At 55.4% G+C, this 14,385-nt stretch overlaps 1 protein-coding gene across 2 annotated transcripts in view; it reads left to right on the top strand.

The window, feature by feature from the left end:
* The window catches only part of ZCCHC24 (zinc finger CCHC-type containing 24), a 65,236-nt gene extending 54,418 nt beyond the window's left edge, over positions 1-10,818 (top strand). For both annotated transcript variants that reach the window (XM_027531011.1, XM_027531012.1), the window contains exon 4: positions 6,691-10,818. In XM_027531011.1, the coding sequence (XP_027386812.1) occupies positions 6,691-6,804 (114 nt within the window). In that variant the 3' untranslated portion in view covers positions 6,805-10,818. The remainder of the gene's footprint in view (positions 1-6,690) is intronic.
* The last annotated feature ends 3,567 nt before the right edge of the window (positions 10,819-14,385 follow it).

Here is a 14,385-nt window from a genome sequence, read left to right as displayed (position 1 = left end):
CTGCAGAATGTGGACAAAGTAGAGAAGGGATTCCCCAGACCATGTGCTGTGGAGTCCCAGCATTCAGAAGTCAGATGAAGGAGGAGCATCCGGTGAGGAAGGCCACAAAGCAGGGAGTCCCCGAGGCGGGAGGGAGCATCGTTCCCGGCCTCAGGCGATGGCTGCTGCTGAGCTGTCAGCTGTCATGACCACGGAGAAGGACCCTTGAGGTTTGGTAACAAGGAGATGGTCCCGAAGCTTTTGGTGTGGAATCACTTTTATCTGGAGGATTTTTTGAGCTGCAACCCAGGTATGAGAACCACTGAAGCCAACACCCTGCAGGTCAGGCATAAGCGGAGTGAAGATATTGATTCACAAGGGGATCTGTTGGCCAGGATGGTGGCCCTGGTGGCATAGGTTCCCTGGGCCAGGCTGCAGAGGAAATACCTTCACTGTCCACTTTTTCAAAGGGCATTGATTGTGGAGAGAAGCAGAGAAATGGGACCATAGCTGGAGTAGAGACAGGCCATTGAGATGGGTGTTATATGGTGAGAGAGCCTGGAGCATGTTACGGGTAAATGAGGGTGGCCCAGAAGAAAGTAAAAGGCTGGTGATACCGGGACAAGAGGCATGCCATATGGTCGGCCCAGGAGGGAGGGAGGGGGGGATGCCTGGGGACGGACATGGAGCAGAGAAGGGGCTTCACTTCCAAGGCTTCTGTCTTCTCAGTGAAGTGGGACGCGACGTTTTCAGTCAAAAGCCAGGGTGAGAAGGGGTATGGTGGGCTGGCTGAAGGATGAGGGCGGAAGTGGGTCTACCAGGGAAACATAACCAGACTGGCCAGCAGCATCCAAGCCCAGGGGAGCTTTGAGACTATAACTGTCACCAAAGCCATCAGCTCAGTTCTGCGCTGTGCCCAGCAGTGTTCGCTGCACGCAGGCGCAAGCCAGACACGGCACGGGCTCAGGGCCGAGGTGTGCCAGGAGAGTGTTTCAGAGGGAAGAGGGCCGAGTTTGGGGCATATTTGGAAAAGTGTGCTGTTGGAAATGCCTGGTCCGGGGGCATCAGCTAGTTGGTCAGGAAAAGAAGCCAGAGGAGCCCTGATGGAGAGGTGGCCCAGGTCTGGGTTCAGGGGAGGAGCTGAGAGCTGCCACGAGAGCGGGTTTCTGAAGACCAGGTCCAGGGTGTGGCCAAGGGATGGTGGGAGAGAAGGTTAGGGTTGGTGAGGGAGTCGGATACTGAGGAGCTGGGGGTAGGGCAAATCTTCCCTGAGGATGGCAGGAGCGGAGGGTGGAGGAGGGCACAGGGAAAGGGAAGCCAGAGGGTGGGGGAGGCTCCCCTGAGGCAGTAGTGTCAGGCTGAGCCCTGAAGGGGCCATGGAGGGTCAGCAGACCACGGGGACTAGACTGGCGTGGGAGTGGGAAGAGCATGTGCCAAGTGCAGAGGACAGGAGAGCCTGGAGGAGCCGAGGAGGGAAGCAGAGTTTGGAGGGAGTTTGGAGGGAGGGGCTGGCTCAGAGACTGTGACCCAGAATTTGGTCTTTGTCCTACTAGGAGGTCTGGGAGTTGTCCAGGAGCACTCTCGTGGCTGAACTATTCTGTGATTTTATGACTGTGTGCAGGCCTCCGTTGTCGCTGAGTGCAGGCTCTGTCCCTCAGGGTTCCATGGTTCCCAGCACCCACCCTGTGGCTCCCAGGCAAATAGATAGGGAGCTGGCCACACAGCCCAGCGGATGAGGGGCTCCTTAGTGCAGGGGCCTGGTCCAGGCCTAATGACACCGAGGGAGACACTGAGGCCCTGGGGCGCCAACACAGGCTTGGTGACCCAGTAGCGGGGGCACAGGACACGTGGCATGCACATGTTTTGGAGCACATCAAGGATGGGGCTGAAGGCAAGCAGGGTAAACAGTCCTCAGCATCCAGGCTCCCGAGGTCTTCCTGGCAATTCCTAAGCAGGTCTGGGACCCCAGTCCAAAACCACCTCCTGTAATGTCCAATCATCAGCACACGCACCCAGGGCCCTGGGGCAGGGCCAGTGCTGTCAGAGGGATTCCTTCTTTCCCTCGCTGGACACACTCCATTGAGGACTGCTTGGCTGGTCTGTGTAGGTTCTAAAGGAAGACGAAGGTCAGGGTGCTGCCAGGCCTTCCAGGAGCTTCCTCTCCAACCCAAGGGATGGGATTCCATCAGACAGGGTTACCTACTGGCGTTCAGAGAATTCCTGGCCTGAGTCACAGGTGTGGCTGCGCTCTGGGTGCCATCTGCTAAGCCCCTGTACACCCTTTCTGTGTGCTCTGCCCACAGACCAGGTGTCCTGTTCATCCTGCTTCACTGGGAGTGAGCGTGCAATCTTGAGAAGTCATGTGGCCTTTCCAAGGCCCCCACATAGACATGGGGCCTTGGAATTGAATTTGCACCTGTCTTTGGAGCCCGGTCCTGAGGCCAGGCAGGCCTAGCACCGCCCTCCTTGAACTGGGTGGGCTGGAGCACACCCCTGGGCTCCCAGCGCAGGAGGGAGGAGGCCAGGCTGCAGGTCAGCCTCAGCCGCTGGAGACTCGGGAAGATCCTGACAGCAATGTGCAGTGGGCAGGCACTCCTCTGTGTGTTTTATCCCTTTATCCTCTCAGCCATCCCAGGAGGTCAGCTCTGTTGTATCCCCATTTTACAGGGGAGGAAACTGAGGCAAAGGGCATAAGTGACTCACCCAAGCTCAGTAGAGAAGCTGAAACTCATGAAGGGTGGGGCTAGCCGAGAACACCTGCAGGGGACCCGTGGAGGGGAGGGGCGGGCGAGCACAAGTGCAGGTCAGGCCAGCTGGCTGGGGCAGGAGCTGGGGATAGGCCAGTTCCTGCCAGAACTCAGATGTATGGTGCTGGAGTCTGTGCTGGCGGTCTGGAACGCTCAGTCCCAATGACTCTCACAGCCTGTGACCTAAGCAGAGGGGTCCCGTCCATGCACCCAAGTCCACCAGGGCCCAACTCCCTGCAGTGGCTCCAGCCTCCTTGACCCCGCCCCTGTATTGCCTTAGCACCCCTTCCAAGAGGCCAGGGCTGTACCCGCCATCCCCAGACTGGCAGCAGCCTCATCTGTTTCATCGTCTCCAACCTGAAAGCTCAGTGCAAGCACCGCCTCCCTGATTACCACCTCCGGACCACAGTCTCCGAACCAAATGCAGGATGTGTGGCTCTGCTCTTCCCTCTCCCAGTCATTCTGTGCTTGTTTGTTGAGCACCTACTGTGTGCAACAGGGAGACTGAGACCCAGAGAGAAGAAGGGACTTGAGTGAGGTCACTCAGCCCGTCAAGGGGGCCTGGGACCCCGCTCTGCTCTTGCTTTACTCCCCAGTCTCCTGTCACAGGGCTCTTCTTCCTCAGGGAAGTGGCAAGCTGGGGGCAGGACAGAGGGGGTGATGGCCCTGCCAGGCCCCCCAGCAGTCAGGAGCCTTTGAAGAACTGAGAGGAGGGGCTTGGAGCATCTGTCCCCCCAGGCTCCCCCCGGCCCCTGCGGTGGAAAGGGGCTGCTTTATTTCTCCTGCTCCCTGAGCTCTGACCTGTCGGTGTCCATCTCTTGAGAACTCTCCACTTCCCCTCTCCCTGCTCCCCACTACATCTGTTTCCCGTCAGACTCCAGCTGTGGCTTCCCCCTGCCGGCCCTGCCCTCCAGGAGAAGAAAACAAGAATGGGCTTTGCCTCCCTGCGGGGGGTGGGGGTGGCCCTGGGGTGATCAGTCCCAGCTGCTGACTGTTTTCCCTCTGCAGAGGGGAGTTGCCTTGACAGCTTCCCCACCTCCTCCACCCAGCGCCTGGGCAGGGCTGAGCCAGGACCCATGGGGGGAAGGGGCACTGACAGGTCACAGCCGAGGAGCGGGAATGGCCAGGATGTTGCAAGTGCGTTTCCCCAGGGGTTCAGCTGGTTCCCCTGTTCTCAGCCTGCCCCCTTCTACATAACAATAGCAATGATGCATGATATTAATACTAACAGACAGTTTGCTCTTTATGTACTAGGCACTGTTCTAGTAACCTTGCATATATTAACTTATCTACTCTTCCCAACAACCCTATGAAGTAGGTACCCTTATTGAAAGTGAAAGTGAAAGTGAAGTCACTCAGTCGTGTCCAACTCTTTGGGACCCCATGGACTGTAGCCTACCAGGCTCCTCTGTCCATGGGATTTTCCAGGCAGTAGTACTGGAGTGGATTGCCATTTCCTTCTCCAGGGGATCTTCCCAACCCAGGGATTGAATCCAGGTCTCCCGCATTGTAGACAGACGCTTTACCGTCTGAGCCACCGGGGAAGTCAGGTACCTTTATTAGCCTGTTGTATAGATGAGAAAGGGGACTTCCTGGTGGCTCAGTGATAAAGAACCCACCTGCCAATGTAGGAGATGTGGGTTCAGTCCCTGGGTCAGGAAGATCTCCTGGAGAAGGAAATGGAGACCCACTCCAGTATTCTTGCCTGGGAAATCCCGTGGACAGAGGAGCCTGGTGGACTACAGCCCATGGGTCGCAAAAGAATCAGACACGACGTAGAGATTAAACAACAACAGAAATGGAAAAAATTGAGGCCCAGAGAGGTTAAGTGACTTTTGAGAGGTCACACAGCTCATAGGTAGTGTGAGCCCAAGCCTGACATGAAGACAGACTTTTTCTCCTCTCCCCTGGGCAGGAAAGTTGGTCATCTGAAAGTTTCTTGGGTGAGGGCAAGGCTCCTGCCCTGTTTCTATGTCTTCCCAATGTGGCTGTAGGCTTAGAAGCACGGAAATGACTTTTTATGACCCTACATCAGGACCCTGCCCACCCACAGGCCGTCACCTCCCAGAGCCCTCGGACGTGTCCGCTCCCCACCTGCTCTGAGTGTCAGCTGCAGGCCAGGCACTGCATAATTATGCAGATGAGCTGGTGTGCTCCCTTTGAGCAGTCTGCAGCCTGCCCAGGGGCAGCGCTCACACTCAGCTTCCCTCCAGGACCATCCTGGGTCCTGGTCACGGGCACCAAGGCTCCCTGGGCCCACACCAGCCTGCAGTTCCTGCCCCTCTCCTTGGCATGTGGCTGCCATCTGGCCCTGACCAGCTTCCTTTGAGTCCCCTCCGAGTCCTGTACAGGGGACCTCGCTACAGGTAGGGGTTCTGGGCTGGGGCTACAGCTGCCAGCCAAGAAAACGTCTGCTTAATAGCCTCCATATGTTTTCCAGAGAAACAAGCTAGCTTTTGAGAATACCAGAGGGAGCAGGGAAGCCCCCCATGTAACAGAAATGTGCTTTTACATGCTGAACACCCCTCAGTTTACAAACATCTAAACGCCTAACTCCTCCCTGTAAACAAGCTGCAAAAATGGCCCACTTAACAGATGTGGAAACTGAGGTTCTGTGAGGTCACACTGAGTAAGCAGCATCAGAGGTCTGACAAGTCACCTCCTCTCTCTGGACCTCAGTCTTCCATAAATAGGCAGGCACTGTGCCAGGCCCAGGGGTGCAGAATGAATCAGAACACTGCCTACTGACCTCATAGAGCTAAGGACTTGCTTACCCAAAGCCTGAAATGCCATGACCCCATCCAGGTTAAACTCTATGTTTAAATTTACTTTAAACTGGAGGGCAGTTGCTTTGCAATGTTGTGTTGGTTTCTCCTATGCAACAGCATGAACCAGCTATGTATGTCCACAGACCCACTCCCTCTTGAGCCTCCCTCCCACAGCCTGCTGCCCGCTCCTCTAGCTGATCACAGAGCACCAAGCTGAGCTCCCTGTGCTGCGCAGAAGCTTCCCACTAGCTGACTGTTGTGCACAATGCAGTGTATATATGTTAGCGTTACTCTCAGTTCACCCTACCCTGCTGCGTTCACAAGTCCATTCTCTGTATCTGCATCTCTATTCCTGCCCTGCAAATAGGTGCATTTTTCTAGATTCCATATATATGTGTTAATATGTGATACTTGTTTTTCTCTTTCTGACTTACTTCACTCTGTATAACAGGCTCTGGGTTCATTCACCTCACTTCAGCTGACTCAGACTCATTCCTTTTCATGGCTGAACTCTTGAGTCTTTTTTTTTTTTTTTTTGCTGCACCACATGGCTTGCAGGATCTTAATTCCCCAACCAGACATTGACCCTGGCCCCCCATAGGGAAAGCGCCAAATCCTAACCCTTGGACCACCAGAGAATGCCCTAAACTCCCCTTGAGTCTTGAGGCACAGGAGCAGGTGTGGGGATGACAAGTGGCCTGGGAAGAAGCAGTGTGTGCCGGGAAGCAGGGGATGTAGCTTGGGTCTCCCTTGAGCTGGGCCTCCATTTCTCCAGCTGGATCACGTCTGTGCACCATTTGTGAGCTTCAGGTGGTGGCGGCTCAGAGAGTGCTGGCGGGGGGTGGGGTGTTGGGAGGTGGTGGGCGAAGTGGGTCTAGACCTGGGGCTCTGGGCACGAGACGCCCTCCCACAGCCCTGCTCCCAGCTCAAGGCCTCGGCCTGTGCCCTTCAGTTCGCAGGACACGTGTGTTACCTGCGGCAGGCGAGAGGCAGGAAGGGTCCTGGGCGCTTTGGGAAGCAAACTCTGATTACAGGTTGATGTGCTCTCTCCCTGCGCCCTTCCTGTGTCTCTGTCACCTTCCTCCTGTCTGCCTGTCCTCTCTCCACATCTGTCTCACTCCCCCTACTTGGGTGTTTCTTTCTCTTCACCCTCCTCCTCCCCACCCTTGGGCTCGCTTCCTCCTTTCTCTCTGCAGAGACCCCTGGAGAAACCTGATGGCCTGGATGTGTCCGACCAGAGCAAGGAGCACCCCCAGCATCTGTGCGAGAAGTGCAAGGTGCTGGGCTACTACTGCCGGCGTGTGCAATGACCTGGCCGCCGGCCTTGCCGCGCCACCCTCCCGCCCGCCAGAGAAGACACCACCCCCCGCGTGTCCCCTGTGTGTGTGCGGGGGTGTCCTCGCAGGCTGACAGGTCTAGCGGGGTGGGCTCTTAGGTTCTTGGCTCATGTATGTTGACAGTGTTACTGATGTCGCTATGTGCCCCTGGAAGGCTGAGTCTCTGAGACTCCCTGCAGTGGATGTGGGTCTGTGTGAAGGGGTCGGGGCGAGCCGAGGTCAGCACACAGGACCCCACAGAGCCCTGAGTGTCCCCCGCAGGCTCTTCTCTGAGACTCCCTTTGGGGTGAGCAGCCTCGTATTGGCCACAAGTGCACTAAATTTACTGTGAATCCTAGAGCCTGCAGGGGACTGTCTCCCCGAGACCAGCCAGGCCGCCTTCTCCCGCCCAGAACCTTCCAGTTGGCCCTGTGTGAAAAGCCACTCTTGCAAAGCCCCAGTTTTCCAAGTCAGCACTCATGGTGAGCTGACACCTGTCCTAGCAGCTGCTGGGGAGTGGGCACTTCTGCCCCCTGCCACTTTGAGCCCCAAATCTGACCGCCTCTAACGTCACTGGCTTGGCACCTGGGTGCTGCACCCCACCCCCCACAAACCCAGGGGTCAGGGACGGGAGGCACTGAATGTTGGAGAGTGTTCCAAGGTGTGACCTGGTGCATGTCCAGCCGCGCCTCCACCCCCCCCCACCCCCCGACCCCCGCCACATACTTCCCCTCTTGCTTAGATTTTGTCGGTCCCATTCCCTTCCCTCCCTCTTCCCCTCCCACCCTTGCTGGGGGGCCACCCTCGGATGGAGGCTGTAGAACCCAGCAGTGGAGCCACTCTGGCAGGAAGTACACAGGCCTGGAAGATCCAAGCCCCAGGTTCTAATGCTAGCCCCGCCAGTGACGCCCTATGGAGTCTTGGGAAGGATTCTCATCTCTCCGTTTCCCCACTCGTCCCATGAGAGAATGACAGCAGAGAGGTGTTCTGATGTCCTGGGGTTCGTCCTGGCTACACACCGTCTCCTGGAGCAGAGAGCTTTATTTGGAGAGGGTTTCCAGGTCCTGTACACCCACTATCCTGTATGCCGCGGGAGTCAGTCAGTCACTTAATAAGTGAAACCCCAGCTCTTCCTGTTGTCCCCTACCCTGCAAACATGAAGAATTGTCCCCCCCTTACATAGGCAACCCCAGTACAAGCTACAGAACCTCTCATTTGCAAAGCCAGGTTGATGATTCCTACCTCCCCAGGGGACAGGGAGGCTTCTTGGCGCTCACACTGGCCAGGGCCACGCTGTCCCAGCAAGCGGGGGGGATCACCTTGCTCTTCGTTCTCTCCCCAGTGAGAAGCCCTATTTTTATTGTTATGTCACCCCTTCCTTTCTCCCGGGGCGAGGGGAGGGGAGCTGGCTTGTCAGAGCTGAGTCACTTGATTTTTGCCCCAACATTATGCCTCTGTGGGGGAAAAAAAAATCAGACCATGAAATGGGCCTGAAATTCAGTGTTTACCACGGCTCAAGGACACCCAACCTATGTCCGGTCGCCTTTTGTTTTCAAATGAAAATGCTTTGTACAACTGAGGAGTTACAGCGAAGTGTTTATCAGGGGTCCAGGGAGTGAGACAAAGAGATGGAGTGAGTGTGTGTGCAGCCAGAGGGCTGCAGGGCAGGTTTGTGGGGGAGGCCATGCCTTCTGAGCACTTAAGAAGAGAGTATTTGCTCCAGCCTGAGCCCCATAGCCGCCTCCTTCCGGCCACAGGGACAGAGTGCGGGTCCCTGGCTGAGAAGACGCTCACCGCCCACCTCTGAGGAGGCCCTCCCGGCTGCTCCCTGCCTGCTCCATGGTGTCCGTGAGCCAGAGTCACCCTGGCCCAGGGCTCTCCTTCCTGGAGGGGAAGCTGTTACTGTCAGCCATACCAGTGCCCTGCTAACGAGAACATTTGTTGTGGTGGACATTGTGCTGGTCTCTGCTGTGTGGACCAGGCTCAACACTTCCAGGGACCTAGCCCCATGGGGGAACCTTGGTCTCAGCGTGCCTGGGCTGCAGTTGTGGGGGAAGCCCACACCCTAGAAAGAACCCAGGCTCCAGACCCCAGGAGGCCAGGGCGTTCCACAGGTCAAGAGGGGAAGGGATATCACCCCAAACTGACCTTTCCAGTGGGCTTGTCCAGCTGGCAGCCACTGCACCCCACCGTCTGTACAGAGCCGGCCAGCGGGGGCTGGGCCTCCCCCGAGGCTGCCCTTCTGCACCACCCCCTCCAGTACTGTTTGGCTGAATTGGGGAGCTCTCTGGGCTCAGCGAGAACCACTGCTGTCCAGGCTGGTGCTGTGAGAATTAAGTGCTCAGAGGGCCTGGGTGCCTAGGAGACAAGAAAGTGTGTGGTTGTAGTACATTCAAAAGGGACAATTGCTTGCAGTTAGTAGGTCTAGAGATCCAGTTGGGAGAGAACGGTGTTTACCCCATATGAAGTATTCAATAGTTCTACTTGTGAATTTGTATTTATTTTGAGTTATACTTGACACAGAATTCCTTTTGTGTTGTTTTTTTTTTAAGAAAAAAATACTATGTGTGTATTTTGAAACGAAAATTCATGGATGTTAAAATTTCTGCATGGTTTCCAATTTTTCTCACAACACTGAATTTGTTACCTTCTCCCGAAAACTTCACAGTGATTTTTGTCTGTATATATTTGAGGGCTTTTTTTAAGAAAAAAAAAAGAAAAAGAAAAATACGATTGCTTGATTTTTGAGGTTAAACAAAAAGAGAGGCATTTTCAAAACTTCAGAGCTTTCAGGAGGGCAATAGAATATCAAAGGAAGATTTCTGGAAGTATTTTTTGCAAACCTTCTGGTCAAGCTGCAAGAAAATATTTATGGTGAGAACTTTTCTCTGTTTCCTGTTTTGTTTTTGCTTTTTTTTTTTTGGTTTGGTTTTTTTTTTTTTTTTTAACTATGCTTTGGTCTGTAAAAAGTCTGCAACTGAATTACATTAAGAAGGAAATATTGTCTACATAGAATATTATATGAAGTTGGTACATAATTCTGATGAGGAAAAAAAAATCTTTGCAATTCTTTAAGCCATATTATTGTTATTCTCTGTTGTTTTCCTTGGATGAAAATATCAGTATTAGGTAGCCAGCATATTATTCAAGTGCTTAGACTTATTCATGTGTTCCTGTCCTGTATTTATACATATGTGTATTTGGGAAAGTATTACTTTTTGTAAGGGAAGCTATTATTAGATACTTAGTGAAAAAGGGAATGGTGAACCCTTTGAGCCTCTTCAGCTGAGGATAGCACAGCATTAGAACCCATTCTCTTGCACCTTCTTATTATTATCTTGTTATCATGGTTATTAATCTTGTGGGGGTGGAAATGAGCCAGGTTAGGAGGAGGCGACATGTACATAGCCCCTCCATAAGTCGGCCAGCTCCAAAGATGGCCTCCTTGGCCTGGTCCAGGGCTCCCAGTCAGCAGGGCCCAGGGAGGGAAGAGGAAGCAGGAGGGGGATTTCTCCAATCTCCCTCTTTGGAGCTTTGCCATCTGAGCCATGCCTCAGGGCCCTGTGCTCTTTGAACTTGGATTTGTCACCCAGAGCCCTGAGACCTGCCCTCCAGCATCTAACGGACTTGAATCTACTTGGAACAAATATTAAATCCAGCATCACTACATCATAGCCCAGAGTGACAACTAACCCTGACGTTTGGGAGGCGTCCGGTCTTACGGGAGCTCACCGCTCTCTGTTGTCAGCTTCACCATTCAACCTCCTCCACTCCTGTGTGGTGACCCTGTCGGTGTCTGTATCTGTTAATATGTGTGTGTCCAGCTAAAAAGACAAACAGAACCCGTGGGCCAGCTCGGAGGGTGCGTGGAGAAGCCTCCCAACCTCTCCTGAGGGCCGCCCTTGGGATGGCATTCCGTCGTGTGCCTTATTCTTGGAGAATCTGTATACGGCCTGCCTATAGAGATATAGCCTTTTCATGCTCTATTAAAAGAACTTTTAAAACCAAGAGAGGCTCCTGGGTTTCCTTGTCTACACAAAGCATCAGTGGGGAGCTGGACATTTTCACAGACGCAGGAGGCCACGAGGGGTGGGGGGCCTTGGGGCCGCCCCTCTGGTCTCTGAGTGTCTGGGATGTCTTGTCTCACCTTGTCTCTACCCCGAGCATTCGCCTCCTCCCAGCCCCTCTGTCCCCAAGCAGACATTCTCCGGGGCGAGGGCCCTTCCCAGGCAGGGCCCCAGACTGGGCGAGATTGTCGGCACATTAGGTCACGGCTCGCTCTGCAATGGGGCTCCCGGTGACCATATATAGGAGTGAATCTTCCTCAGAGACGGCAGCCCCAGGCCTCCGCTGCAGCTCCCATTTGGCCTTCTCTCCAAGCCCGGGATTTGGGCCTCAGATGCTGAGTATCCCACAGTGAGCAGACTCAAGTGTCCAGGACCTCCTGGAAAGTCCCTGGGAGAGGAAACAGAGGGCCCTTCTTCTGAGCAAGGACCAGGCTGGGCTTTCTCGACGTGGGGCTCTCACCGAGGGCCATGGCTCACAGAGCCTGGAGCCACAGCCAAGTGAGCCTTAAGGAACCACCTGCATACGGAGCCCCTCCACTCAGGGTCAGCGCACTTGTGGTTCTCAACCCAACTGCTCACCAGAATCACCTACGGGAGGATTGGTCCCACCCCAGAGATGCTGAGACACTGACTTGGGTTCCCTGAGGTCCTTAGAGTCCCTGATCAGTCCCACATGCATGCTTGAGAAGCACCAGGCTTGGAAATGGGCCTTATGGTCCTGTGAGGCTGATGGGGATGGGAATGAGACTGTGCACAAGGGGCTCTGCCTCCCCGCTGGCCACCCCATCCTCAGCTCCATGCACTTGCTGCCAAGAATACAGCACCTGGGGTGTGGTGGGAAGTGGGTGGTAGGGGAGACTAGAAGTCCAAGTTGTTACATGGAATTTTCAAATTTTTAAATTTTGGCAACTAGTTTATTAAATAGCCAAACGACATGTCTATGGGCCAGTCCATGCCTCCAGACTGCAGCCTCTGAGATGGAGCAGAGAAAACAAGATGTAAGTCCTTGGGATCAGGGAACACAGATGGGGAAGTGTGGGGAAGAGGCAGGAAGAGAGGTCCCTGACTCCCGAAGCGGGATCCCTTGCCTTCTTTGGGGCGCACAGTGAATCCTGAAATCTATCAAGCCCTTTCCCTTTATTGGCGCAGAGAAAGAATTCACTTCTGGGTGCCTGGCCTCAGGCTTTGTGAAATGATGGGCAGGGCAGGTGGGTGTCATTGCAGCCAAGCAGTGAGCAGAGAGGGGACCCAGTCCAGAAGACTGGGCGAGGAAGAGAATAAACCCCCCAAAGAGGGCATCTCCCCCTGCAGCCCAGGGAGGGCTGCGCTCCCGGTACAGGTCTGAGGACTCGGAGTCCGTCCATCTCAGTGGCCCTGTGCCCTGTCGTGCTGGCTTCCAGATCAGTCCTGTCTCCCACAGCTGGGTGACCCTGAGCAGTTCCCCTGGCCTCTCTGAGCCGTGGCTTCCATGGGGATGTTGTGTGGATAAGTCAGCCCAGTGAACACAAGGCCCTGTACACAGCTTGGCAGCTGGGCGGCGGGTAGGGGGCCAGCACTGTGGATCGCTTGCTCCCACTGTCTGTGGCTCAGGCCAGAGATCACACAGGGTGTCCACGGGGACACCAGGCCTCCAACCCAGGAACCTGGTTCTCTTGTTCACTCGCTGAGCGACCCCATCCTGGGCCTGAGGAGTCAGGGCTACCATTCGATTTTCTGCCCTTATGTGTCGTGTGCACGTGCCCATGTATTTGTTTTGCTTTGTTTTCTGTGGAAAAAAAAACAAATCCAAGGCAAGCACAGCCTGCATTTCGACATCTCCTGGAGCCGTGGAAACCAGTAATTCCCCTGGACAGGAAGGATTTCCGGTTAGACTTAATGTCCACGTCCAGAAGCAGCTGGCAGCCGAGAGTAGAGAGAGCGGAGTCCACAGTAGAAAGGGGCGTCAGTGGACCCAGATGGGAGGGCCCAGCTCTGACCCACCCCTGCCTCTCTCCCCTTGGCGTCCTCCACCACCCTCACACCCCTAGTTGAGGCCTTCAGAGAAAAGGGCTCACTTGAGGCCACTTGGGGGCAGAGCAGGATTTGAACCTTGAGATCTCACCTCCTGGTGCAATGTTTCAGAGGCAGAGCCGGGGCTCTGCCTGGAGCAGCGTGCTGTGCTCACAGCTGCAGAGGTGGGCGAGGAGGGCTCCAGGGCAGAGGTGGTTTGGGGAGCGGGCAGCTCCAGCCCGTGAAGGCCTTGGTGTAAGACACAGACACAGGGAAGGGAAACCAGCCAGTTCCCCAGCATTGAGTTGGTTGGGGAGAATATGAGCTCAACCACCCCCCCACCACCACCTCAGCACCAAAGGCCTTGGGGGCTCAGGGGACCCTCATGGGGCCCAGATAAGGCTCCTAGCACCACCCTCTTCTTGAAACACACGCGTGGAGCCCCTGTGTCCTTATCTATGAGCTGGGGCACGCGGGACTGACCGCAGGCTGCAGAGGGTGCTCTGTGCCGAGTGTACCTCCTCTCACTGGCTCCCGCTGCCATGTGGCTTCTGCCCTGGGCCCTGGCCACAGGCACACGTCTCCCCTGTCGCTCGGGGCTCATATGTGCTCCTAACGGTCAAGGCAGGAGCCAGGGCAGAGAACACTATGGCAGGTGGGGAAACTGAGGCCTAGGGATGGCCCCGATGTCCCATACTGGCAGACGGGTCCTTCCATCTCCACGCCGTGTGCTTTTTCTGATTCCAGCCAGAGACTCCAAGTGCCTTTCCACCAGCCTGCTCAGGCCTTCAGCAAATGACTAGGGGTGAGCCAGGGCTGGGCCCCGTGATGACCTGGGTGGGGAGTCAGGTCCTGCCTACTCCCAGACAGCTGGACCCCAGCTCCCCACAACCTAAGGTCGGGCATCCAAAGGCCACCCCAGCTGCTCCCTGGCCTGCCTCCCACATGGTGTTGGGAGGGGAGACAGGGCAAGAGAAGCTGACATGGAGGTGGTGATGACTGGGGAAGCGCTCCCGCAGCCGGAGGCAGGCTTTTGGGTGTTCTTGGAACTCTGGCTGGAGCCAGGAACAGCCTGTCCTTGGGCACAAAGGCCCCTCCTCACACCTCTCCACACTTCTGCAGAATGGTTAGAGGCTTGGGTTCGTGGTTCCCCATCTCTCTCACACACACACACATTCACATACCTCTTTGCACTTGCTTGCACTAACACATATCCACACACGGACACACGTGCACTCACACACTCTCAGACACATTTACACACACATACCACAAACATGCACGGCTGCAGCCCGTTGGGAGTACTGAGGGGGTAGGGAGCCCCGAGGGCAGCCCCTCTCCCTGACTCCTGTTAGCCAAGGGTCACTTTTAGAGAGGAAGAAACTCCCGCCCAGAGGGCCATGGACTTCATGTGACTCTGCCACCTTCCCCACAGGCTGTACCTCCCTGCCATGAGCCAGGGGTCTCTGGAACCATCCAGTGGGTGAGAGAAGTCAAGCCCCAAACAGGGGTCCAACAC

This window comes from Bos indicus x Bos taurus, chromosome 28 (assembly GCF_003369695.1).
Source record: "Bos indicus x Bos taurus breed Angus x Brahman F1 hybrid chromosome 28, Bos_hybrid_MaternalHap_v2.0, whole genome shotgun sequence".
Lineage (NCBI taxonomy): Eukaryota > Metazoa > Chordata > Mammalia > Artiodactyla > Bovidae > Bos > Bos indicus x Bos taurus.
Note: the sequence above shows the minus strand (reverse complement) of the source record. Positions and strands in the feature narration are given on the sequence as shown.